General features: G+C 44.6%; 2 protein-coding genes across 10 annotated transcripts in view; one reads left to right on the forward strand and one right to left on the reverse strand.

The window, feature by feature from the left end:
- Nucleotides 1-663: 663 nt before the first annotated feature.
- Nucleotides 664-11,115, reverse strand: haspin (histone H3 associated protein kinase). The gene is made up of 16 exons (XM_047574951.1): nucleotides 10,640-11,115; nucleotides 9,637-9,765; nucleotides 9,233-9,385; nucleotides 7,450-7,581; nucleotides 5,570-7,244; nucleotides 4,844-4,976; nucleotides 4,610-4,749; nucleotides 4,339-4,527; nucleotides 3,596-3,681; nucleotides 3,371-3,433; nucleotides 3,192-3,283; nucleotides 2,624-2,703; nucleotides 2,189-2,277; nucleotides 1,343-1,485; nucleotides 1,151-1,253; nucleotides 664-1,044 (listed from the first exon to the last, which is right to left on the reverse strand). The coding sequence occupies exons 1-16, from the start codon at nucleotides 10,798-10,800 to the stop codon at nucleotides 843-845; spliced, it is 3,570 nt and encodes a 1,189-aa protein (XP_047430907.1). The 5' UTR covers nucleotides 10,801-11,115; the 3' UTR covers nucleotides 664-842.
- Nucleotides 11,116-12,698: 1,583 nt separating this feature from the next.
- apbb2b (amyloid beta (A4) precursor protein-binding, family B, member 2b) overlaps nucleotides 12,699-25,337 on the forward strand; it is a 41,309-nt gene continuing 28,670 nt past the window's right edge. For 6 of the 9 annotated variants that reach the window (XM_047577871.1, XM_047577868.1, XM_047577874.1 and 3 more), the window contains exon 1: nucleotides 12,699-12,838. The gene's annotated coding sequence lies outside the window, so the exon portion shown is untranslated. Of the gene's footprint in view, nucleotides 12,839-12,879; nucleotides 13,324-19,178; nucleotides 19,200-25,337 lie in introns of those variants that run through there. The other 3 variants (XM_047577873.1, XM_047577869.1, XM_047577870.1) reach the window with 3 other exon arrangements.

A 25,337-nucleotide genomic window follows, 5' to 3' on the forward strand; every position in this document is an offset into this window, starting at 1 on the left:
ATCAGTCAGAAGACGTTGTCAGTCAGTACTCCACTCATTCAGTGATACAGGAGCCGTCTCAACACCGTTTCACACAAAGCACCACACTAGACCTGTCAATCTAAGCTTCCTGTACACAGTAGACCCCGCCCCTATCACTGCTGAGCCAATCATGAGACTGCATATTACACCGACTCTGTCAGGTTTCCCGCAATTGGCAAAGATTCTATTCAGTCCCCAGGTGAAATCCAGAAGTACGCTGAAATATTAGCAGAAGAGAAGCTAACAGTGCAGCTCGCTCCCATTAGAAAACTACTGAAGCCAAAGTGGATCTTTGTTTTACTTTCTTTCTGTCTATATTTATTATAGTGTATATCTATCTATCTATCTATCTATACACATATACATACACACATACATACATATAGTGTTTGAAATACAAAAATTAATATTTGAACTTGTGTTTTGTGAATAGCTTAATACTTCATCATCAGTTTGGGGTTCTTGGTCTGAAAAACATTGAAGGACTAAGTACTAACACAGATCAGTCAGCACTTTACTACCACTACTACAAATATCTAACATTTAATTCAAACCAAAATTTATTGAGAATACTATTTTGTTTTGTGCTTACAGAACTGAATGAATATGCCGCCTCAGCAATAACTGCACTAACACGTGACGACATCATTTTCACTTGGTCACTTTAATAACTTTTGTCATCTGACAGTTTTACATACACAGCCCACCAGGAAACCTTCATCCGTCTGCAGCGTGTTACAAGGGATCAACAACCGTGTGTACGGGTCAGAGGTCAACGAGGACGCGCTTCATCTTACTAAAAAAGCCTCAGCGCTCACATGCTACTGAAACATGGGGCATTCCTGCAGCACCGAGGTGGCAGATTTGTACTGGAGGACGTTGTCATAGAAACGAGTGAGCTCCTCTCTCACGTCCTTGGCGCCCCTCCCTCCTGAGCCGCGGTACTTCATGGAGAGCAGCTTGGAGCACAGGTAGTGGAGCCACAGCACGTTGGTATGGGGGCAGTACTCACTCCAGTTGTTGCTGAAAGACGATGAATTAGTTAACGCCACAATAATGAGAGATGTTCGTGCAATACTGTAAATCAGGATGAAACTCCCGTTAAACGGGTCCATATATAAGGACTGACCCGTTCTCCTGTCTCATCAGTCTGTAGATATCAAACTGGTAGTCTCCCTGTCCCATGAAGAGCTCCTCGTCATTTGAGATGTCACAGGACACCGTCAAATCATCTGGAGAACAAAGCGGCGGCTCGTCACAGTGTTTAAGGTTTAACCATGTGTTTTGTGCACAACAATGAAGTGGTAGGAAAATATCTCACCGATTTCTAGCCTGGAGAGGGAGTAGTCAATAATACGGACGTGCACCCCTCTGGTTTCTAGAGAGTGGGCCGTTCCATTCAGAAGGAAGCTCCCCGTCTTGTGCTTGGTGGCTTTGACCAGCAGGTTGCCCCAGTGGAGGTCCCTGCACAAGACAGCAGAGAGACAAACTCACTGTTAGAAGAACAGGCTCAAACTGATCTCTGAAAGGAAAGTTTCAAGGTGGTTCTTGTCATTAGGGAGTCGTTTACTACTGGTTGTGCATTTTAAGGCAATTTATTCTTGAATATTAGTTCAGCTGGTGTACTGTATCATGTCGCCTGTATCTGGGCCAGAACATTGCACTTGAACACAGCCACAAAAAATATGGTACATAGTTTCTGTGCCTGTGTGAAAGGAAATAATTATTTTGGGAAACTGGAAGACCAACCATTAGCCGGGAGGTGAGGGAGAACTAATATCCAGATGTTCACATTATGAGTAAATATTGTTCAAGTTGCACCATAACTTTTTAGAGTCAGATATTTAATGCTGATATTCAACCTGATTGTCAATATATAATCATATATAGTGACCAATATTCCCGCTTACAGGACGTATACGCGAGGTGATGCAATAAATCGATCAGATCTGTAATTTACCAGCAAGTGTGTGTGTTTGCGTGTTTCAAATTTAAACCATCAAACTGAGGACATTCTGGCCGGTCCTCACTTCTTTACAAGGCTGTTTAAAGCATATGATGTAAAGGTAACAATTAGGCCATAATTATTATTAGGGTAAGGGGCTAAATAATGCGTCAATGAATGCCCTCACAAGGATAGCAATACAAACGTGTGTGTGTGTTCTACCTGTGTTCAAAGCGTAGCTCCTGCTCAGCCACAGCTAAGGCAGCAGTCACCTGATGAAGGATGCTCTTTGCCACCACCAACGATGACAACTAAAAAGCAAAAAATAGGAAAGTTTATAAATATAACTAGTTGGTGCATCTTCTTTAAGCATTTTCACAAGTATATATTTAATTCATTATCTGGCTAACATACAGTAAAGTATCTTAAGACTGTACTATTTTTATGCATGCACACATGTTTGAGCAGCCAGTACCAAAATGAAACGAGATAAAGTCCAATAAGAACATGAGTTATCATTATTCTCATGATGTTACTGCTTAATTCTTTTTTTCTCGCTTTTTATTTTCAAGCCATTCAGAAAGGTTAGGATACACATTTTTATAAGTTTTAAAGAGAAGCAGCGGCACAGCTGTCATTCGGATGTGACGTCGTTACCGTTCCGTTGCTGTTCTCCAGGTCGACGCCTCCAAACTCAAACTCCAGGATGATGAACAGCTGATCCTTATCAAAGAAATCTGGACACGAAGAGAAGAGAGCCGTCACTAAGTGTTAAGAGGTCCTGCTGGGAGCATCAGACTCGAGGGCATAATAAAATGATGTGCTGCATATTTTCACCAATCAGACATAACATTATGACCACCTTCCTAATATTGTGTAGGTCTCTTGTGCCTCTAAAAAGTTGTGACTCATCAGAGAACGGACATGGACCTTCTATGGTGTCTGGTTGTTAGTGTGGGGGTCTTTGGGTCCTATGGGTTCAGGGGAGGGGGCTCTGTGGATCATCCCACATGATACTTTGTGCTGCTTTTCATATTTTTTGTTTTGTTCCTGAGCAGGAGATGGCTGCTTCTGTTGCTATGATGCAAGGCTTTCTGGTCAATGTTGCTCAGCTGGTTTTAATGTTGTGGCTGATCAGACACAGTAACAGAAAAGGTGACACCTCTTTGGGCTTCACTAGTGAACCTCAGAGACATGTAGTGTGTGAAATGAGCTCTTCCCTGACCTGGTCTGTCATTCTCAGAGCCTTTGCGTTGGTCAAATTTGTCCCAGGCGTTCATGAAATCTGGGGGGTAGCAGCCTTGGACGCAGTGGAGACTGTGAGCGAACAACAGACACTCATCATTAACACTCAAAAGTAATAAGACATCGACAGGAGACGTAAAGGCCAAACAGAACACTTACTTATTGAGTCCGATAAAGCCGTGAGTCTGGTTGTGCTGCTTCTCTTTCAGGCTGCTCAGCTCCCTGTGAGAAACACAGCAGCACTGGTCATTACTTCTGCACAGCCGGACTACTCGGACATATCCGAGGTTTATCATTACAAATCACTAAAAGGAAAACCTGATGTCCTGGTACATAAGAGCAGTGTGACATGGAGTGTTGGTTTGAATCCAGCACACTACTTACTTTGAGATAATAATCTCATGCAGAATCTCTCCAAAGGTCTTCTGGTCCTCCCCGTTCACCTTCTCACTGCCCTCCACTGGAATGACCTGAGGACAGACGTCACATACACTGAATGTCAACAGCCAATGAATAACTGTGGGATCGGTGGGCCTCGTTTGCCGTACACTTTCACCACAATCATCTTCTGTCAACAGCAGTCACTCAATTATTTAAATCATGTTTACTGCAACTGCAACTTGTTGACACATGACTGTAAGTAGGTCAGAACCACAAACGTTGAATATTCTACCTCAAACATCACTGACAATCAAGGGATTCACCCTCTTTAACCACACACCGACCAGGCATAACATTATGACCACCTTATTTATACTGTGTAGGTCTCCTTTGTGCCTCCAAAACAGTTGTGACTCATCAGGGAATGGACGTGGGCCTTCTGAGGGGGTTGTGAGTTGTTCCTAAACTGTTTGTGTGTGTGTGTCTGTGTCAGGCTGCTTCCTGCTGGATAGTGTGATTGCTATGGGGTGGGGGTCCCTGATCTGGTCTACGTGGGTGGTACATGTCTACGTACATGCCAGCTCTAAACGTTTCCCAACAGAACGCTGTATTGTCACATGAGGGTCAATGTTATTCACGTCTCCCTTCAGTGGCCATAATGTTATGGCTGATCAGTTAACATTGTCACTTTATCAGCACAACAGCAGCAGCCAAAACTAAACTAATATAGGGGTTTGCAGACATACTTTGAGTGCGACAGCGTCTCCTGAGGCGTTGGTGATGGAGAAGACCTCACCAAAGGTCCCTTCCCCAACCTTCACACACTGCTTCATGTACTGGGGGAGAATACACTCCTCCCACGGCAGAGGCTGCTGCTGGCCACACTCCGCATACACCTTCTCTGCATCCGACAGATCTGCGTCGTCAGACACAACCTGCAACAAAAGAAGGAAATGAAGGTTACATACGACCACAGATTGGACCGCGTCACAGAAGTGTAGTTGTGTGTTGTCGTACCAGGGAGTAGTCTCTCAGCAGCTGCGACTGCGAACGCTTGGAGAGCGGTGTCCGTAATGAGGAGGCGAAGAGATCCTGGCTGAGGTCCGCCAGCGCCGTCCTCCCCAGAGTACCCGCCTCACTCCGAGGAGTGAGCAGCACTAATGAGAGGGACAAGAGACACTTGTGCTTCACCTGCAAATCTGAATGGTCACGAACTACAGATGGGCCGATTAGAAGTTAGTGTGTCGTTACCCTTGCGATGAACGGAGAGGGCGGCTTTGAGTCTGCTCCAGGTGTGTGTGTTGGGCGTGAAGTTGGCCAACAAGGACGAGAGCTGATTGGTTCTCAGTGGGGTGGAGAAATTCATGGCCCCCCCGAACAAGTCCTGCAAACGGGAGACAGAGCACGTTTTAAATCTGCACTTTAAATCTTCAGTGTGACAGATGTAAAAGCAATACACGCTTCAGACAAATGTGCACCACCTTTAAGTTCAACGCACAGACCAATGCTGACATGTTTGTTTGTTTCAAAAAAGACGAACCAACATCAAAGAACTGAACGAGGAAGGTCGACTGTGGCATCGCCTCTGTCTGAGTTTCAAATGGCAGTGACAGGGTCACACCTCTGCATTTTCCTTGTGGAAGACGAGAGGAGGGAGTGGCTTCCTCGCGGGCAGGACACATTCAAAAGTGTCACAGACCGTTGGCTTTGTCACCGACTTAACAAACTCCAAAGATTGATACAATGTGTCTGTGTACTTCAGAATAACCAGGATAATAACCTGGAAAGACACTTTGTGTTTTTTTTTTTTTTTCCTGACTGGTCTGCTCACTACCAACCAATGTTTTTCCATGTGGATGGGTGTTGTTTGTCTAGCAAGAATAAAATAGGAAGTCAGGAGCCCTCTGATTGGTGGTTAACAGACCAAACAGAAGGTCAACAAACCGTCCATTACTTCAATATTCATGTTGTCCTCACCCTTGGCTGCTGGTGATGTGAGGAGATCAGCTCGTGGATGCTGCACTCCACCGCCTTGCTGCCGCCCGTTTGTGCAGTCCTGCTGTTGAACACGTGCGTACCGGCGCTGCTTTTGTTCGTCCAGCGGGTCACGCTGCTGCCGCTCACACACACCTTCCGTGTCGTTCCAGTTCGGTCTTTGGACGCGCTCCTCCTCCTCTTTTCTTTAGGAACCTGAGACATTTTTTTCCTCTTGAGGGCAGCGCCGCTAGAGTTCTTTGCGACTTCCCTGTCCGAGGAAACCACGTCCGAGGAGCTACTCGAGCCTACAGGTTTCACGCCGGCTTTCCCGGAAGAAGTGTCTTCGCAGCAGTCACTTTCAGACGTGTGGTGGCTCTTCGTCTGGTCGTCGCTGGCCCATTTTGACGCACGCCGATTGACAGACTTCTCGCTGCAAACCAAAGCTGGCTCTTGCTGCTGTGTGAAAACTTCAGTCAGATCTGACAAATCTACTTTTTTAACAGGAACACAGCATTTTTTCAAAAGAGACGTATATTTTGCTTCCTCTCCTGTGAACAGTGTTTGCACAGCGCCACTGGACTGTAGCCGTGTGTCCACGATCACCTCAAAGCTGCCGTCTGTGTCGCGGGTAGATCCTGACGGCTCCATGGATGAGTTTGAGAGTTGGGCTGACTGATCACAGTCGATCGATTGTGAAGAATTAGTGCTGTGGCAGTTACTGGCTGAAGCCACTTGTTCAGAAGTGTTTACCGACTGTAAATCATCACTGGTTTTATTGCTTGTCAGAGATAAGTAAAGTTTAAGTGACTGCGAAAAATCAATGGTCTGACCCCTGTCTACAAAGTGTGGCTGATTAGTTCGCTGGCTGGAGGCCGAACCTTCCAAACAAGACGACGAGGCCGTCTCACTGTGAAGCTGAGCCAAAAAGAAGTGGTCTAACCTCTTCAGCTCCACTGTGCAGCGATGGGTCAGACATTGCTCCTTCAGAGCCTCCACCAGCCACTCCAACCCTCCTGCCGCAGACACAAAGTGACTGCTGCTTCCACCGTCTGAAGAGACACCTGCTAATCCTCCACCGCCCTTCGTCCTGCCTCCACCACGGCTTTTGGCTTCTTCACTGCAGCTACTATACAAATCAACAGAAGGTTCTTCGCGGTGATGCATATCTGGCTGTTTCTGCAGCTCAGCGCGGCTCGGAGGAGGCCTCTCTAAATGCGGCGGGGAGACGAGCTGCTCGATCGAATCCAGCCCGTCTGGAGATGTGCTCAAGGCGCTCAGAGAGATTACCGACACGGACGGGGGAATGGAGGACTGATCGCTGACGGGGAAGAGTACGCGGTGGTCACGCTTGCTGAAGGAGCCCGCTGAGGGTGTGGAGCAGAAAATGGGTTTCCTGGGACTGCGATCTGCCAACTCGTTGAGAGATATCTCTCGGAAGGGGTTGGTCGGGTTGGTGGCGAAGCCGGAAATCCCATTCACAGAGTTTTCTGCACTTGACACAGCAAATGCCGGAGGGACGTTCCTCCTCTTTCGGTAAGGCTGAAGATTTCTGTGACTGGCTTCAGAAGCAAACTCATCTGAAGAGCTATTCAGTATTGCTTTAGTGAGCTTGGGTTTGGTGACGGCTGCCCGTCTGCGGCGGGTTACGAAGCGGCCCGCAGATGGAGGATGAACGCTGAGGAGAAGAAGAGGAGGAAAAAGAAAGCTTATTGTTAAAGCAGTGTGGAAAAACATTATAGTTCTGGTTTACAAAACTGTTTCTTGTGTATATATTGAAAAATGAACTGAAGCCTGCATGTTTTTCATGCAGCCATCTACATGTCAGATGTTTAGATTATTCAGTGTTAGATTATTCAGTGTTTTAACGGTCTAATACTTACTTAGAGTGCGTCTTCATTTTATATGAATTTTTGAGTCTTTTTGGTGCACACATTTTGTCCTCGCTTTGGCTGGTGTCAGAAACCTGCTTGCGTTTCCGCCCCGTCAAAGCTACACTCAGGAACCGGCCTTTCCTGTGGACGCACAGAGACGAAGATCATTTCAGAAATGTCACCAAGGAAGGAATTACAGACAAGCACGTGGTTACGATGTATAAAAGCAGTCATAATAATAATAATCCAGTTGGCTCTGTGGGTTTAAAGGTAGAAGAAGCACATAGATGCTTTAGGACCACAGGATGTTTTTCATGGCGCTTCTAAGTGACACTAGAGGAAGAACCTACGAGTCTGCATCATAGCGCGAAGTCGGGCTGCACAATAAATCGTTAAAAGAATTGTGATTTTGATTCACACATACACGTGATCTCATTTTGAAACAACGATTATTAGGCATTTTATGTCACGAGCAGCATCACAAACAAACGCTCCCATTTCTTCCCGAATTTTTTCAAGCGCCCCTAAAGGCAGCACTGCCGCTAACTCCTCCCTTGACCTATGGTAAAGCGTCTTTACAACACGTGATTCCATCAATGGAGGAAGCCCGCCTGCAGTTGAGTGTGTGGAAACAGTGAGGGAGAGAAGCAGAGAGAAGTCAGCGGTAAAGAGAGTTAAATAGATGGTTAATAAGCTAACAAGTCCATTGTTCAAATGTATGCTCTACATTCTATTGAAATCTCAGGGCATATTCACACCTGAAAGTCTGATAGTTTACTTGCATTTACAAACGTAATTGTCACAAACGGAAGCCCGTTTAATCCAAAAAAGGTGCTCAGATGTTGCATTGGTTCGGATTGTATTCACAGGACAAACGAAGCATGCCAGGGTTCGTTGGTGCGGACCAAACAAGTGAACCGCGTCCCAGCTGCAGAGGTGGTCTCGGTTCACTTGTTTGGTCCGCACCAGATTCCGCTGATTTGTATTCACACCTACACAAAAAGTCCAGACCAGAGAAAAGGTCCGTGTCAAGCAGACTAAGTGAGCCTGGTGTGAATACGCCTTCAATGCTTGATACTCTAATTGAATGACTATTTGAATGTTTTTTTTTTTTCATGCCAAAGAATCGTAACCTTAATTATAAGCAAAAAATAATCGTGATTCACATTTTTTCCAGAATGGAGCAGCCCCAGCACAAAGTTTTTAGCATCTTTCTTAAGCTGCTTCTTCTTCTCGGTTCGTCTTTCCCACCACAAAATGACATGGATGCAAGAATAGATTGACGAGTTAAACACCAGCATCATCAACCCCTGTTGTGTAATAGGCGGTTTATGCTTCTGCGTCATCTTGGACCAATTAAAATGGATCACACAGAACAAAGACTGACTGAGAACTTTTGAAAGGTACAGGCATTTGTATGACTCGTCTTCCGCAAAAGTTCCTGCTTATCCAATCTGAATTTGTTACCATATTATTTCAGTTGGAAACGTTTGATTCTAACTTGTGTCAGTACATTATTTATTTTTTAGAAATTGAAGAATGCACTTTTCCACTTAATTTACTTTTAGACTTGATGACTACATGTTTTTGGTCTAAAAGCCTTTATTTTGTGATGTCTACTTGTAATAGTTTTCATCTGAAAAAATAAATATCTTCATCTTAAGAGTTCATTAGTCTTTCTTATCTCCAGGTTTGTTATCGGTATCGGCCTTCGGAAGCAGAAAGTTATCTGTTTAAAAAAAAGTTATTGTGCCTCCCTAATTTCTGTGTTAATGCTGATTTATGCACAAACCTGGTTTGCTTGCTCTGATGGGTGAGCTGAGGAGGGGGATGAAAGCGACTCCCAATGTTCTCCTCATCACTGCTTGTGTCTGTCAGACACTGGGTGGCCTTCCTCTTGGCTGGACGGACAGTTTTACTACGGTTAACCCTTGTCCTCTGCCCTCTGAGGAGGAGTAAGGAAAACATGTGTTGTATGAGGAAAAAGCTCATGAAAAATATCAATGCGATATTAAATGGTGCAAAGAAGATAAAAGATATTATATCAACAAATAAAGAATACTTCATTTGTCAGGGTACAACTTTCCTCAAGTAATTGTCTCATATGTTATTAATCATTAACTACAAACATGTTTACTAATGACAGCTTTGTATATGAACATCCCAATCTCGAGCTGCATGTTTTTTTTCAGAGACCTGGGCATTATGATGTTCTCCTCGTTGCTCGTATTCCCCTCATCATAACCTTTCGCATTCAGATCTTGCAATGCTCTTCTCTTGGCAGGACGCACTGATTTATGTCTACCCACGCCAGCTTTCTTCTCTCTGTGAAATGCAAAAAGGGACAAACACCGTAAGTACTAAACAAAAAAGTGACAGAGAGGAAAGGGAAGGAGGAAGGTTGCACTCCTCCACAAACCCACCACGTGCTCTGACTAGTTAGGCTGTTCAAACTGTTTGCGTTGCTGTTTTGTTGGATAACCTAGTGGTGTAAAGGTGATGTGCACTGATCAGGCATAACATTATGACCACCAGCTTAAAATTGTGCAGGTCTCCCTTGTGACTCATCAGAGAATGGACATGGACCTGCTGAGGGTGTCCTGCGGTGTCTGGGAACAGAATGTTGTTAGTGGGGGCCTTTGGGTCCTATGAGTTGAGGGAGGGGGCCTCTGGGGATCATCTAATAGGTAACTGATCAGTTTATAACCTAGTGAATTTGGAGGCCAGGTCAACATTTTGTGCTGTTTTTCATTTTCAGTTTCATGCTGACTTTTCACAATATGGTCAATGTTATTCACTTGTCCTCTCAGTGGTTACAATGTTGTGACTGATCGTTGTATAGTGCAGCAGACAAACACACTTGAAAAGATTAATTTAATTTACTAATGGGTCTGTCACAACTCATTTAACTACTACAATACATGTATATTTAGTTCAATGATTGTGTAGAGTATTGTGTAGGACCCATTCATCCAATTTCAGATACTGTATCTTTGTGTAGTTGTCTCTGTGCTTCATAAGTGTATATTGCCATACTTCCTCTGCTGCTTTATCTGCTTATTTAAATATCTATATTTATTTTTGTTAACATAGTCGTAGCCCTAAAAAAACAGTTAACTCTTATTATTATTATTTTAAAAGCCCATTCAGTTTACTACACATTAAATACTTGTGGGGTCTCTTTTTGTCTTGAACGTACCTGGTCGTCTTGGGTCCTGGCTGTTCAAACAAGGAGCTGTTGTCATCTGGTGACGCGGTGCTATCAAAGACCTGCTTACGGTCTGAAGGTAAAATCCAGGCAGACAGCTTTCGCCTCTGTTTACCGTACGTCTTCAGAAATAGCGGTTTAGAGGGCTCCATGATTGAACTTTTAGACAAACAACCCGCCAATAAACCACAGTAGTGAAAGGAGAACAATTATTCAAAAGGCATCTGACGTTGCTGATCCGGATAAATTCAGCTAGCTGGTTCCATTTTTGCTAACTACGAATAGTGCTAACAAAACCATAACAACACCATTTATGATTTAGGAACAGTAAACCACTCAATTCGTTAAAAACTCGATATAAATGGAAGTTTTAACCCATGTCTGATAGATTTAGTTGTGTCGTTTAGAGTAGTGGTCGGTATTTTCTTCATCCTCTGGACCATTGACTGTAGCTCTGGACCCGCTTCTTGTTCAAACTGAAGGACGCCGCTGATTGGTCGAGAGCCCATGATAACGACACAACAGCGCCCCCTGGCGGATTGGAGTCATTACGAACCAGAGACGGGCACCAAGGATCCTCATCGTGGGGTCGAGCAGAGGCAGAGGCAGCCAGAGAAAATAAATAACTCACCGGAACAACTCAGGGGAGCGTCAGGGGTGCTTTAATGTCAAACTATTGTGTCACAAAGCTATCATTTGGTTTAAAAAATAAAGAAAATCAATTGCATTTAAACAATAAGATGAAGTAGGAACAATAAGTGCAAAACAAACATATATATGTTGATATGAAGGCCAATAAGGTCAATATGCAACCCTGCATAAGAGACAACGTCATTCTAGCCTTTGTCTCTCCTTTTGGATTCAACAGGCCATGCAGACCATGAACATAAATACACTTAGCGGCCCCCTTTCTATGTTTAAACCACATACTACATGAATATATGATGCGTCAAACATCCACAACATAAAATAGATGGCTGCCTCTAAATATGTTGACCACTCACCATATTGAGCTTATTTGAAATATATATTTTTTTGTATTTATTTATTTATCTACGTTTAAACTAACATGCAAGTTTGAAGTGTTTTCATATTTGTAAGATCCCCGGATTAGTCACTAAGTCACCAGATTTTGCGTAAAAAAAAAAATTTAAATAATAAATAAATAAAAAATACATTTTTACAATACCTGTTTATTTGGGCAAAGGTGTGAAGGCTCGTGTCCTCATGTGTGACTCAACAGCAGACACAATGTAGTAAATATGTGTAACCACCAGGTGTCATCATTTTCTGAAGCTGCTGCAGCTCATGGTTCTTTGTGCTAAATTTTTATTGTTATGACATAAATAGGTCAAAACAGTAATTCCAAAATTATAATAGTGTTTGTCGGAAGAATGACATTTAGTAGTTTACGTGACAGTAAGCTGAGTACAACTGCATAACACTGGTTTTATTATGTTGGTGTGAACACCCTGAGAATAATTTCATTCTACAGGTCAAAAAATCGGAAAATCAAAAAGTTGAACTAAAAAATACAGCCGTGTCATTTCAACAGCAACCGCTCCATTAAATCATAATGATATACTTAATAATAATAATAATAATAATAATAATAATAATAATAATAATATATATATATATGTCAATCTGCTGACGTCTTCATATGTCACCAAAGTATACTATGCTGTTTTTTATAATTATTATTTTTTTGCAACTTGTGTTGAATTATGTTCTCTCGTATTTCTTCATTTTATTGGGATTATGTTATATTTACAAAGTTATATGGTCAGTTGATCAACTACCCTAACTATCTTTTCAGTAACTTCTTATTGAAAATGACTGAGTCTATAAAAGGCATGTCAGTAATTAGTACTATTTATTTATTTTGAATAGTTTTGAGTAATTTATTTAATATATTTCTTTTGATTTACTTCTACTGCTGTTATTAGTATGGTATTGTATTGTAATAAAGTCGCAATAACTAATAAACAAATATAAATAAATAAATCAGGGTTTGCTTCCGGTGCAGCGTCCCTGTTTTCTTCTCCCCCTACCGGAGGCCAGCGGCATCTGGAGGGAGGAGGGAATAAAAAAAAAAAAAAAAAGACAGAAACAAGCAAAGAGAAAACTGAGGGGAGGAGAAAAGAGACCGGAGCTCAGCGAGAAGGACGCGAACCCGCAGGAGAGGAGGTGAGTGATGTGGTATGTCGAGAATTTTCGCGTGAAAACATGAAGCCCGCGGTCGTTGCGATTCGCCCCGCACCTTAAACGGGAGAGAAACTTTCCATCTTCTTCTTGCCTTGCTTTGGCATCCGGGTGGGCCCCGTTGTGTTGCGACCGAGTCGGGGGGAGAAAAGGTGGGGGAGAGGAGATTGGGGAGGCTGCTGCTGCTGCTGCGGCGGAGGCGGAGGAGGCAGATGGGGCAAATTGACGGGACCCGCCGGGTGGTGCTGCCACTGACTTTATTGTCGCTGTTATTTATTTTTGTTGTGTCCGTGACGAGCGAGCGCTCACCTGGAGCCGGGGAGAAAGCAACGCTGTGACCACGGCCACTTTACTTTAATGCCAGCTACTCTGAACTCGACCAATTTAGCTGTGGACGTCTAACATAATATGTTTTAAACGTGTCTAGTCTTTAAACGCGTGCTGTCTTCACACCGGGGGCCTGTGCGCAGGTAAGTGGTTTGCAAAGACACCACCAGTCGAGCACTAGTCTTAACTTAACCAACCACCTAGAAATACAGATAACGCTTTGTGTGCCGTTGGCTGAAATGCTGTTCACTTTAAGTTCATGAAGATGCTTATATACTAATAACACTTCTGACATAGGGTTATCTTTGTGCCAGCCTGTGACTAATTGACTGATGTTTTAATCCACTCATCTCTTAGTGTGTAACAAATCAGATCTCACAGTCCTCAGCTTCATCTAATATGAGGAGCCGGTCCCTGGCTTTGTCACTTATTAATGTCCTGTCCCTTAACTAATCAGCTGACTAATCGGCCAGTATGTAGAGATGCTCCCTGCTCCCCACTCATGACTTCACCTCATGTGCGCGTCAGTGTTGGGCTACGATTTAACTAGTGATAATAAAAAGCCTTATTGTGAAACAAACGGGCATAAAGGAGGGTATTCTCTTAACTTACACGGAGTCGTCTCGGAGCTGTAGGCCCTTGAGGGTAAGAGCGAGGAGCATGTAATGGTGCTTGGTGTTGGCTGGGCACAGCTAGCTAATCATTTCCAGCTTTTCTCTGGTGGATTCTGACGGTCTCTGTTTGTTTTGCAGAAACATGAGGCCACTTAATTAGCTTGTTTATGTTCTGTGATTTAAAGAATCCAGAGAATGGTGTGAGTAATTTTCATGTTTTCGGCCCCGGAGACATGGAGGAGGGGTTCAGGTGCTTTTTGGACTACAGGACTACAGGAACTTTCTACATGGTGCTGTCTCTATGAATGATCCACTTTTATGTTTGTGTGAAATGCAGGAATCAAGAATCATAATAGGCCTTAAGAGTCCGGTTTGAGAGTCTTATTTTAGTTCCTACTTCCTGCAAGAGCAACTTTGAGACACAGTGATTGGAAGATCTTCACTGGGCTTATTGGATTCCAAATGGAGCAAACCCAGAGTGAAATTCCCCCACTCAAGTTTTGTTAGCAGGGAACTTTGGGCTAGCTTCCATGCTTCCACGCTAATATAGACAGATGTAGAAGTCCGACTCGCAGTGTTTTGAGTGGCCGGCTACTTCCTATTTATTTTGGGAATGCAAACAAGCCAACACCCCCTGAAGGTCTGTAGTTCTTGGGAACCCTCAAAAAGACCCTAACCCAGAACTGCATGGTGAAAAAGTGCCTAATGATTGTGCATAAAGGTGTTTCCTCGTAAAAACCATTCACTACAGGTTAGCGCCAGATTAACTGCCTCAGCGTCTGGATTTGTTGTTGTATGACCAGAGGGTAAAACGTGGTCAAACTGTTGTACAACATTCGTGTTCCTGCGGAGGCAGGGGAGACTCTGAAGTTGTTGACAATAACACGAAGTGCCAGAGGACTTGTCTTCTGCTTCTGGATTCTCCCGAGGTTTCTTTCCCTCCCCGTTTCCTTGCCTCTCTCTGCACGGACTCTCTCACGCATTCACCCTGCGTCACATTTGCACCACTGCATATACTCCCTTGTTTGCACACTCAGGAGGTGTAATCATAACACGAATGTCAAAAATGATAATTATTGAAACCAGGGTAAATGTTTTTAATCTGAAACCTTTTTGTTTTTATGGATGTGCTTACTGATCAGTCTAAGCTGTAGTTGTGGGTTTTTTTTATTACTTTTTTTTTTTTTTTAATGCTGGTTTATGGTGCGCCATTGGTTTGGTGAGTTAATTAGTACACGCCACAAAATTGAACGTGTCACTAGCCGAACCACTGTGGTAGAAATGGTGCACTGTCACTCTCTGCCTCGCCTCCCTCTCTTTCCTTTTAGCCTCCTGTCTTGCTGTTCGTCAGACCTGGCTCTGGGCTGCAGCGGTGTGTGTGTGTACATAGATGTGTGTGTGAGTGTGTGTGTGTGTGTATGTAGGGACATGATGTCATTGCTAATTGCTCAGGGCTTTCGGGCTGTTAAGTTGGTTTATATTCTGCCCCTCTCCCTATTTCCTGCCCCCTCTGCTCACTCCATCCTTCTTTCCCTCGTCATTTACTCTCTCCCCCCTTTTCTCTCTGTAGCATTTCCACACAACATCAAGAGTTGCTGAGCATGGAAAAAGTGACTTGGACATTTATGGGCCTAGTTTTGGGCCAAGTGCTGCAGACCGTTTCTGCGTGCGTGTTTGTTTAGTTCTCGTATTATGAAAGTGCCTCAGTTTCAAAATGGTCCCTCCTCTGCGCGGGGAGTTTCTGTCCCCTCTCTGATGGACGGAATCAATGGGAGCCGCACACATGCGCTCACGCAAGGCGCATAAATATGGGCCAAAATTGCAATCCAAACACTGTGAAGCCGTGAGCACGTCCGCCGCCCCAGAATAGCTCTCGATGTGTCTCCTCGCGGCGCTGCTCGGCAGATCGGATGTGATCGTGCCGGGCCAGACGGTTGAACGTGCGTGCGCGGCGTCGGGACTTTCTTGCCTTGCAGCGCCAACCTGTTAGTCTGCGTGTGGTCGAGGTCGTGCACAGCAGCTGACGAGAAACGACGGCGAAAGCGTGCATGTGTGCGCACGCTCGTGTGTGTGTGTGTGTGTGCAATCAGATAAAGAGCTTGTAGATCTGTTATCGCCACCCTTCTTCCCCTGTGAAACAATACCGCTGGTCCGCCCCTTGACCAAACAAGTGCATGTAGGCCTGTGCGCTTTTCTTTTTTTTTCACTTTTTCTTCTTTTGCCGAGTCTGGTCTGATCAGATTGGACGGATGAGTGATGAATTAAGAGCGGCACGGAGTAGATGCATCCCAGGCTGTCAAGTTGGCAAGATAGCCACACTACAATTAGTTTGTGTGGTGGTGGTGATTCAGGAGGCTGCGCGTGAGTGTTGTCAATCTTCTTCTCCATCTCATTCTCTTCACCCCCCTGTCGATGCCTCTCAATGGGGTTATTGTGCCCCCTGTCAGGCAGGCTGCAGTGTATGCGTGTGTGCGTATGCATTGTTGTTGCAGGGAGCAGACAGCCGTGAGGTGTGTTTGAACAGGGAAGGAGCACAGAGGCCCCGTTCATCCTGCAGGGTGTGAAACTGAATGATCGGGCCCCGCTCTCCCTCTTTCCATCTGTCCCTCGGTCTGTTTATCTGTCTCCCTCTGTCTCGCTTTTTTTTTTTTTGTAGCTAGCACGTTCTCGTTCTTTGTCTTCTTCTTCTTGCTTTTCCACTTTTGCTTTTCTGCTGCAGTGTAATGTGTCAGCTCCTGGCAGCCCGTCACTGATCGACTGCCTCCTCGTTATCAAGGCCGCCTCGTGATTGGGTCGTCAACGTGCGAGACGTTCTGCCTACGAATTACGCGTGCAACGCGGCGAGGGCGAGAAAAGGAGTTGTGTTGGAAGTCCACGCACGCCCAAGGATTTGCTCTTTCCCCTCCGCGCACCCTTTCCCACCAACTCCTATGTTTATATGTTTCTCTTTCTGGTGTTTTCTTTTCCACATCGCTGCTTTTTCACATGTACGCCCCCATCACTCCCAGTTCAGCTGCATAAGGGTTTTCCGCCTCTCGTTTTGACCTCTCTCTCTTTCTCTCTCTCTCTCACTTTCTTTCTCACTCCGACTTTAATGCACATGAAAGCCAGAATATAATGGAAGATACTGTAAAGGCCGGAGCCTTGGGTGACTGTCAAAGTCTTCCTGCTGCAGTGAGTTCAGTTCAAGGATTCATGCTGTTCTGTCTCGAAACAAGTCTGTTCTTCACTTCTCTTCGTCTCGAGCCTCGCAGCAAGGACCGCTCCAGTGCACTGACAAATGTCAATCTCTTCACATGCAACCAAAACTCAAGAAATATTCATAGTTTAGAATGTTTGCAGCACACCGGTAATTACTAAGCAGAACCGTCACAATTTAAAGGTTGATAGTGGAGCCATTTTTCAAGGACAAAAACTGAAGCAAATTCTACTCGTTCTCTGGTTTCTGCTGCTCAAATGGCAGGATTTTCTGCATAGCTACAGTATTATGGTAAACTGATCTGTGGATTTGTGGACAGACAAAACAAGACATTTTAAGGTGTCAACATGGATTAGACTTGGACTTAGACAGACTTCAGTGATGCACGGGGGAAATTGCTTGGTCATAGCAGCTTAGTTGCTAGAAAAAGGTGAGCTGCTGTACAGCTGGATAGAGTTTGGTATAAAACAAGTTCTGTGGCGTTCACTGTGGCGTTCACTGTGTGTGTAGTGGATGAGATGGATTGTTCATGACGGAGAGACGTTCATCCGGTGTCCTCCTGTCCCTCAATGAGACTGCAGTTGACGTGGTCTCGTCTTTGTCCTTTCGTCTTTTCATGTTCTGATTAATTCATAATACGTAACGATGCAGTTAAGCTGTCAAGGGAAACTATCAGAGATATATATCTACTTATATACCAGCAATAAAGGGCTGTAATTACTACCAACACGTATTAAACCCTCATTGTGTTGCCTTGATGAGCTTCTCTCGCAATTATCTTTAGACTTGTATTTTGTATACAAGCTGCGTTATTATAACTCTGAAGTTCAAAAATGGCCGCAATGCAGATTCTGATGCATCTCATCTCTGATCAGACTGATTAATATCTGACTCTAGCTGACTATTTTTTTTTATTCGTTTGTTTGCGTTAGTAAAGGTAAGCCTTTTTTCTTACAATGTGGCCCACCTCCTCTAGAAACACTGGAAGTGCGTCCCGCTCACTATAGCTTTTACAGACTTAACCACTCTTCCTTCTGGTAGAACTATTAAACCTCATACATAAGGCCAGAGTCTGCGACCTGCGTAAAACACATTCCTGTCTGGTGAATGCACAGGATGAGAGCACAACTAAATGTTGAATCACAATCCCAGTCATTGTGTTGATGTGGGTTCCTGACCAGATTAGTTTCTTTACATCACTTCCTGTGGTGGGAGGAAAAAAAAACAAAACAATAAGTTGGTCAGGATGCAATGGAGTGTGAGGCTCGTCTGGATGTTTTTACTGCGATCGATAAACTCGCAATAGCACAAAGAGCTTTTATTAGAGATCTGTAGGCTATAATCGAAATTTATTCAACAGTGTAACTCTGATGAAGCACACTCCTGGAATTTGCTGCTTGGCCTATGCAGTGACTTGGCAGAATAAGTGATAGGCGCTCTTGGCTCGTCTGTGACCCTGCTGCAAACTGTGGCCGTGCAGCAGCGCCGGCCGCATCGTCCACATCCAAAAAGAACAACAGTATCAGTCAAGAGAAGAATGCTCCGGTAATGTTAACAAGCAGCCACGATGATGTCCATTGATAGGGAAGGAGAGGACAACAGAGACAGCCGTTGTGTGGGAGGAAGGGATGACAAGAGCAAGAAAGAGGGTGATTTAAAGTATCGGGGACGGAGCAATCATTGCAGTAGTGTCTGTGGTTCCTTTGGCAGAGGTGGGACATTCCTTTTCTGATGAGTCACTCTCTCTAACTCTCCTGGCATCTCTTGTTCTTACACTAGTACTCTCCTCTCTCGTTTTCCTGCCATCGCCTCTTCTTTTAATCGTTTCGTCTTCGGCAATTAAGCCAAAACCTCCGGCTAATCAGATCAGACGCGATATTAAAACAAACGTCGCGGCCGAGGACTGTGCTGATCACATGCGCGCTCTGAGTAAGTGCTGTGCCGTTTGTGTCTAGACTTCCCTGTCATCTCGGATGTCCTGTCACATCTCAGCTATATATAGGATGCACAGTCTCCCTGCTGCTTGTGCCCTCGCCGCGGGTCTGACGTGCCTTTTGTGCACGTCTCTCCGCCCGCTTGTGTCTTCTCACTGAAAGAGGGAGAGCGTTTTTAATACACATGGCTCGCGTCCATGTTTACCGAAAAAGAAGAAGACAAAAGAGCTCGCGCTGAAGCAAGGAGAAGCAGAATCACTGTGCAGGAAATGGTCTGTATGTATGTGGGCGTGGTGAAATGAATAATTTCCATGAGTAAGGTTTTCAAACGGTGAATCCTCTGCGTCGTTAATGGTGTCTTGACACGCTACAAGCCAAGGTCTTATTTGGCAAAAACTGATTTTTACTTTCTCAAATGCTCAGCTCAGACTAACCGGGATTTAATGCCATGAGCTGTTCACGCCGCTGCGTTTAGCTTTGGGACCTACACTCAGACTTCAGAAACATCACACAATAAGACTCTGATGTTTGATAAGATGGAGTGTTGACTGCGTCTTTTTGAAGTTTAAAGGGAGAATGGTGATTCTGTCTCTAGATGTCCATCGTGATAATATTCAGACGAGTGGGTATCTGGTAGCCCTACAGCAGTTTTGCGCAGAGGATTCATACTGGTGGATGTTGAACAGCATTTGTAGATCCACCGGTTACGCGTCATATCATTTTGAAAGTAAATTGTAAAGCCCTTAAATATACATCATTTTATCAGGAAAAGCACATCTCGTCTTGCTGGTCAGTGAATTTAAAGTCACTTCAGGCATCGTTGGACTGCTCCCTGTCAACAGTGTGGTCAAGAGTCATTAGCAGTGTGCAATATTATGTTTAATCATTTTATTTCACTGCCAATTTTGATAAGAATTGGGTTTAAGTGTGTTTCTCTTAAAAGACCGTCTAAATAAGCAGCTTAATTGCATCAAAGTGTTTTGACTAGCTGCTCTCTTGTCCTCCTCTCCTCTCTGTCCGTCACCACTCTGGTATTTCATGCTGCAATCTCCCTTGTGTCTCCTCTGCGTGGTTCAGCGTCTTGAGACAATCTGTGTTTTTATTAATGCTTTAGAAGCATAATTAAAATTTTGATGTGGCAGATCAACTTACTAACCGTTCGATGCAGGCGCTGACAAACCAGGTCTGAATGTTTGCAAAGTTGACCAAACTTATGTCTCTTTTATAGTCTGTGCGGGCCTTATGTGTGAACACACCAAGCATGTGCAGGTGTTTGTCTAGCTTTGTAATTCCAATGCTAAAAGGCTAGTTGTCAACGCTATCACTGCAAAAGAGAGGATTTTTGTTGAAGGTGTGTAGGAGGCAGAAGGATTAATCAACAACTGTTGCAGTTTGGCCTAGAATTGACGCACAACCATGAGTCCTGCTTTAGTTTTGAACCTGACACCGGTGCGATACCCTCCTCCTCCTAAGTCTAAGGCTAACCGTGGTGTCGACGGCAGGAGCGGCTCTCCGCGTGCTTGGATTTTATAGCTGCACACACGTGTTTTCCTCTGAGTGGAAGTCACAGTCAGAGAAATAACCCCAGCGTAAGGCCATGAGTCTTTTAAGACAAACATGAGACTCATGTTTCTCATGTTATATGAGCTTATATTGGAGAGGCTGCTCTGCGGGGCTGAACTGCAGTAATAATATGCTCAGTAGGATATTGAACAAATGCTGAAGTAAATAAATCAGTAGTGACACCAAGTATTTAAAGAGATTTACAGAAATGAAAAAAAAAAGACATATATTTGAGACTTCTTTACTTTTCGTGTGACTCTACTTGTTGCCTTTAACATTGGCTCCAGGAGAAGTGCCGTGGACTCGTTAGATCTAAACGAAGCGGCGCCTGACTCGTGCGCTCCACAGAACGAGCTCCGGCTTTAAGGCCCGAAACAGACCTCCCTCCCTTTGGTTCGTTTCACTTTGTGTCGTTGGCGGTGTTTGTTTTCTCCCTAGCCTCGTCCTCCTCCTCCTCGCGCACAAGGAAAGAGAAGCTCGGTGAAGCGGGAGGAGGGGAACGGGGTACCAGAGAATGGGGGAGGGGTTACAGCGTCGTGTCCCAAGTTTCCCAAATCCAGGAAATCGTCTCATGGCTTTGCTTCTGAAGAGTTTTTTTTTTTTCTTTTTCCACATTACAGGAATTCTGTTACGAAACCCTTTAACCCTTAGACAACCGTTAGTCGCAGCAGCAGATTGACTGGGAAGACTCAGCCGCTCTGTTTTTAACTGCGTGTCTCAGCCTGGAAAGTGTTGCCGGTGAATGAGTAACTCTGTTTGTGTTTCCTGTCATAGCTGACTTATTTTCATTTATGCCAGCGTAGGCCACACACTCTCACCTCTCTCTGTGCTTTATTTACACCTTCATTGTGTCAGATCGGAGTTTGCTCAGGGTCAGCGAGTGGAACGTGTGCACACATGTGCTCACAAATGGTCATCACTTAACCTCTGTTCTCCGGGCGTGTATCTGTGTGTTTTTATGTCTGCTCCTTTTGTTGACCCATTAGAGTTTTTTTTTTTCTTTTTGCCCCCAGTCGCCCTGACCCACCCACCCACCCAGGCATGCCTGAGATTCTTTGGCACACCCTGAAAATTCCTCACTCTTTTACTTTCTTTTGTGGTCTTTTTTTTTTTTTTCTCTTTGTCACTGTCCCACCCATGTAAAAACCACACCAGGGGGAAATTATACATTTAGCTGTATGTATACAGTACACTGACACAATCAGAAACACACACCAACAGGAATACGCTGCCGTGCTTCGAACCCTGACTATAGACGTGAAATTATAGTGGAGCTATTTCCGTCCGTCCTTCACACTCTCTATACGCAGCGGCTGCAAGGACGACAGACGGACGCGGGAGCTGAGCTCTGTGTGCGAGTAATGCCTGAGTGTGTACATGTACCGAAAGTGTTAGTTTGTCTGTACACAAGACGGTTTGTTTAGGCTGCGCTCTCGGCCACAGTGTTACATTGTCTCTGTTATTTCCCGCCATTGACAATACAAGGATACACACACACACACTCACATATATATAGGGCCTGTTAGCTTCCGCTGTTACTCTTTGTAGAATATTTTGTAGATGGCTATTGTTTCCTTCCCTGCGTCTTCCTTGGTTCACCCTCTGTGCCTCTCTCTCTCACACACACACACACAAACACACACACACACCACATGGTCATCCCCTGTCTAACAGCTTTGTGTTGGGCTGATTGATGTCTTTTTTTGTGTGTTATCCCACTGACTGAGGCCAAATTCATTCATGAAGAAGTTTTATTGTTGTTGTTGAAAATATTTTGCCGCACTCTTCCCATATAATGAACTTTTGTGCATTAAAATATGCCAATCGTGCAAATTGTGAAAGCTAACTAAAAATGCTAAAATGGTCAGAAAAATGGTGAGAGTTTCCTTCTCCTTCTTCTTCTCTCTTTCGTCTTTTTTTTGTTTTTAAATTGTTTTCCATAGTGTGGGGAAAATAATTGAAACGGCTTCGCTGGATTTCTGTCCTACTGTGGTTTTAGCTTCTTAACAAATCTGCAGTTTGGATCTGAACGAACGCGCAGGCTCATAAAACAACTGTGGCGCCTGCAATGCTGATTTAAGCCATTTAGAGCTTCATATACAATCACAATGGCTTAAAATCAATTCTCATTAATACGGCCGGCCAGAGTATATCAGCTGAATACGGCCACCCTTTTTTTTTTTTTTTTAGCTTCGGTCGGGAGCCTAGCGGCAGAGAGGATCTGTCCAGCTGGGGCGGTCTGTCTTTTAGTTAGCAGCGTCGCTAACTCGCAGTGGAAGTAGTTTGCAGCTGAATGTAGAGGGCCTGGCCTACTCCGCAGCCAATGAAAACAAAGCCAAGAAAGATCCGGGAAGATTGCCTGCCATTGTGCAGCTGGCTTACACTTTCACGTCCTAATCCAAAAGTTAGAAAAACAGCCAGTCGCTTTTTTTTTCCCTTCTCGGCACAAACTTGACGCTGAGTTGAATGCGTTCGTTTTTGTTTTTGATGGCTAACTGCGACAGTTTTGTTTTCTCGTCTCGTAACAGATGGCGTTTCTCATGAGCAGACAGAGAGAAGGGAAGAGGTGGAGAAGAGTGGCTGTAAATCAGGGCTGCAGAGAGAAGCGACTGGTTTTTATGAGAGTTTACAGACCTTCCTCACTTTTAATGAGAAAAGACAGCAGCTCTCTGGACAAAGGAGGGAGGGGGATGTGAGGTGGAGGATGGAGGTGGTGGCTGGGAGAGGGGAGGAAACGGCACAAGAAAAGGGACCAGGGGGGAAACGGTAGAAATCAGGTGGGATTAGGAGAGGAACTGGAAGGCGAGGAACTTTGAGAGGGAAGGGCAGGAAAGAGGGATGAGAGGCCTATCAAACTGTTGGCAGACATCCACTTGGCATATGAATTTAATAGCAATCTGCCGGTGCCTGGCTCAGGGCTGAGTCTGGTAAATGACGGTGGTTACACACCGTACGCACGTAAAAAAGAAACAGAGACATAGAGAGGGGTGGAGTGTTTGCAGCTGCTTCCTTCATTCTTGTTGGAGTCAGACCCCCCAACATACGGAACACACACACACACACACACACACACACACACACACACACACACACACACACACACACACACAGAGCGGCACACACTCAGAGGGCCGGCCAGTGGGTCAGAAGTTAAGGGTCAGTGTCACACTGTGACACATCCTGGATCTTATTACCACTCCTGCGTGTGTGTTTTCGTCCGTGTGCACGTCTCAGATCGTGCTGCCCGTGACTCTCGTTACTTCTCGTGCATTTAACTGTTTACAAGTGAGTCCATGTGGAAGGTTTTCTCTCATGTTTACTGTTCATGTGTGTGGGTGTTTGTGAATGATTTTTTTGTGTCAGTGCCAGCACTGCCCTGCCCTCAGTGGGGCCCTTTAATTACGCCCAGACCCCCATCCACTGCAGGGAGCTCTTCACGGGCGCCGAGGCCCAAGAGGCACTACAATCACTCTGGTCCCATCCACTTTCTAGCCATATCCAGATGTAGCTGGGATTGAAAGTTGCTGGCGAACTGAAGCTCCACCCAAAGCGTGGAAACTCCACTTTTTTTTTTTTTTGTTTTACGTCGTTCTGTAAAGCACATAATGATATGGCGTCCTCAGTGCAGTCTGTAGTTAGTGTTGAGCTGTGACACTTTTTTTTTTGTTGTTGTGTTTGCTACTATGGCACGCTGGGCTCGCAATGGAAAAAAAACAGTGCGGTTAAAGTGGTGGCTTTAAAGAGAAACTGTGTTTACAGGTCTTGAGGAGCGCTATAGCACATGTGGAAGAAAAGTTGTACACATCCTGTTGTGACTCCAGAGGGAGCTGTGTGAAGTCCGAAAAAATGGACTTAAATGTTGTCGATTGGTGTGTCGGCCTGGGCTGAGGGCTGCTGTTCTTAAGATGAGAAGAGCTTTGTGCTGAGCCTGCTCTCCATCTCATACTCCTCCCAGGACTTGACTCATTTTTTTTTTTTTTTTTTACCTGTTGTCACCCTTTGATACAAATACTTTCTCACACACATATTCTGTGGTATGCAGACTTGTTGCAGCAGGAATCAACAAAACAAGCACGTCTTGTAATTTTAATCCCTGAATGCAACGTTATTAGGTTACTTTATGACATCATCCCCTTTTTTTGTTTGTGGACGGATATGTACGTACGTCCAGGTACTCCCACAGCACGGCGTCTTTTCACCTCGTTCTGTGACTACAGGTTTTTAACCTCCTGCGCTGGACATGTTGTGTCTCGTATGGCCACTGATGAAGCTGGATCTCACCTCCCTGAGCTTAAACCATTAGAAATAACGACACATCACAGCATGCGTGCAGCTGGTCAGAAGAATTTTACAGGTGTTAATCAGATGTTTGTGGAAATAGCTAGGGTTGCCAGATAAACCAGATGTGCGTCTGTTGTTATGTCAGTCAGTGCGTTTACATGCACATGAAAAAAACGAATTATTGCCTTAATCAGACTATAACAGGAGAACTTAAGTGCATGAAAACACGTATTATCCGATTGAGACACCCAGATAGTGCGATTGGAATTCGATTTTCTCCGGCATGTTTACAGTGAATCGCATTTTTCAGTCGGATAATGCATGTGCGCATGCTCCACGACCGCTGCACTGGTGTTTGATCCCGGAACAAAAACGTCCAAGAAAGCCAGTCGTAGAAGAAGAAGATAAACCGAGCTGCTAGAAGAACCGTTTGAGGGATAGCGCAGATCTAACCTGCACCAGAAGTAGCGCGAACATTACGTACAAGATTTAAAAATAGTAGTATTATCCGTCTGGTTGTTGTTTGAAATGCCGGTCTGCCGCATCAACGACTCTTGTTTATTATG

The sequence above is a fragment of the Mugil cephalus genome, chromosome 2, assembly GCF_022458985.1.
Source record: "Mugil cephalus isolate CIBA_MC_2020 chromosome 2, CIBA_Mcephalus_1.1, whole genome shotgun sequence".
NCBI classification, from domain to species: Eukaryota; Metazoa; Chordata; class Actinopteri; order Mugiliformes; family Mugilidae; genus Mugil; species Mugil cephalus.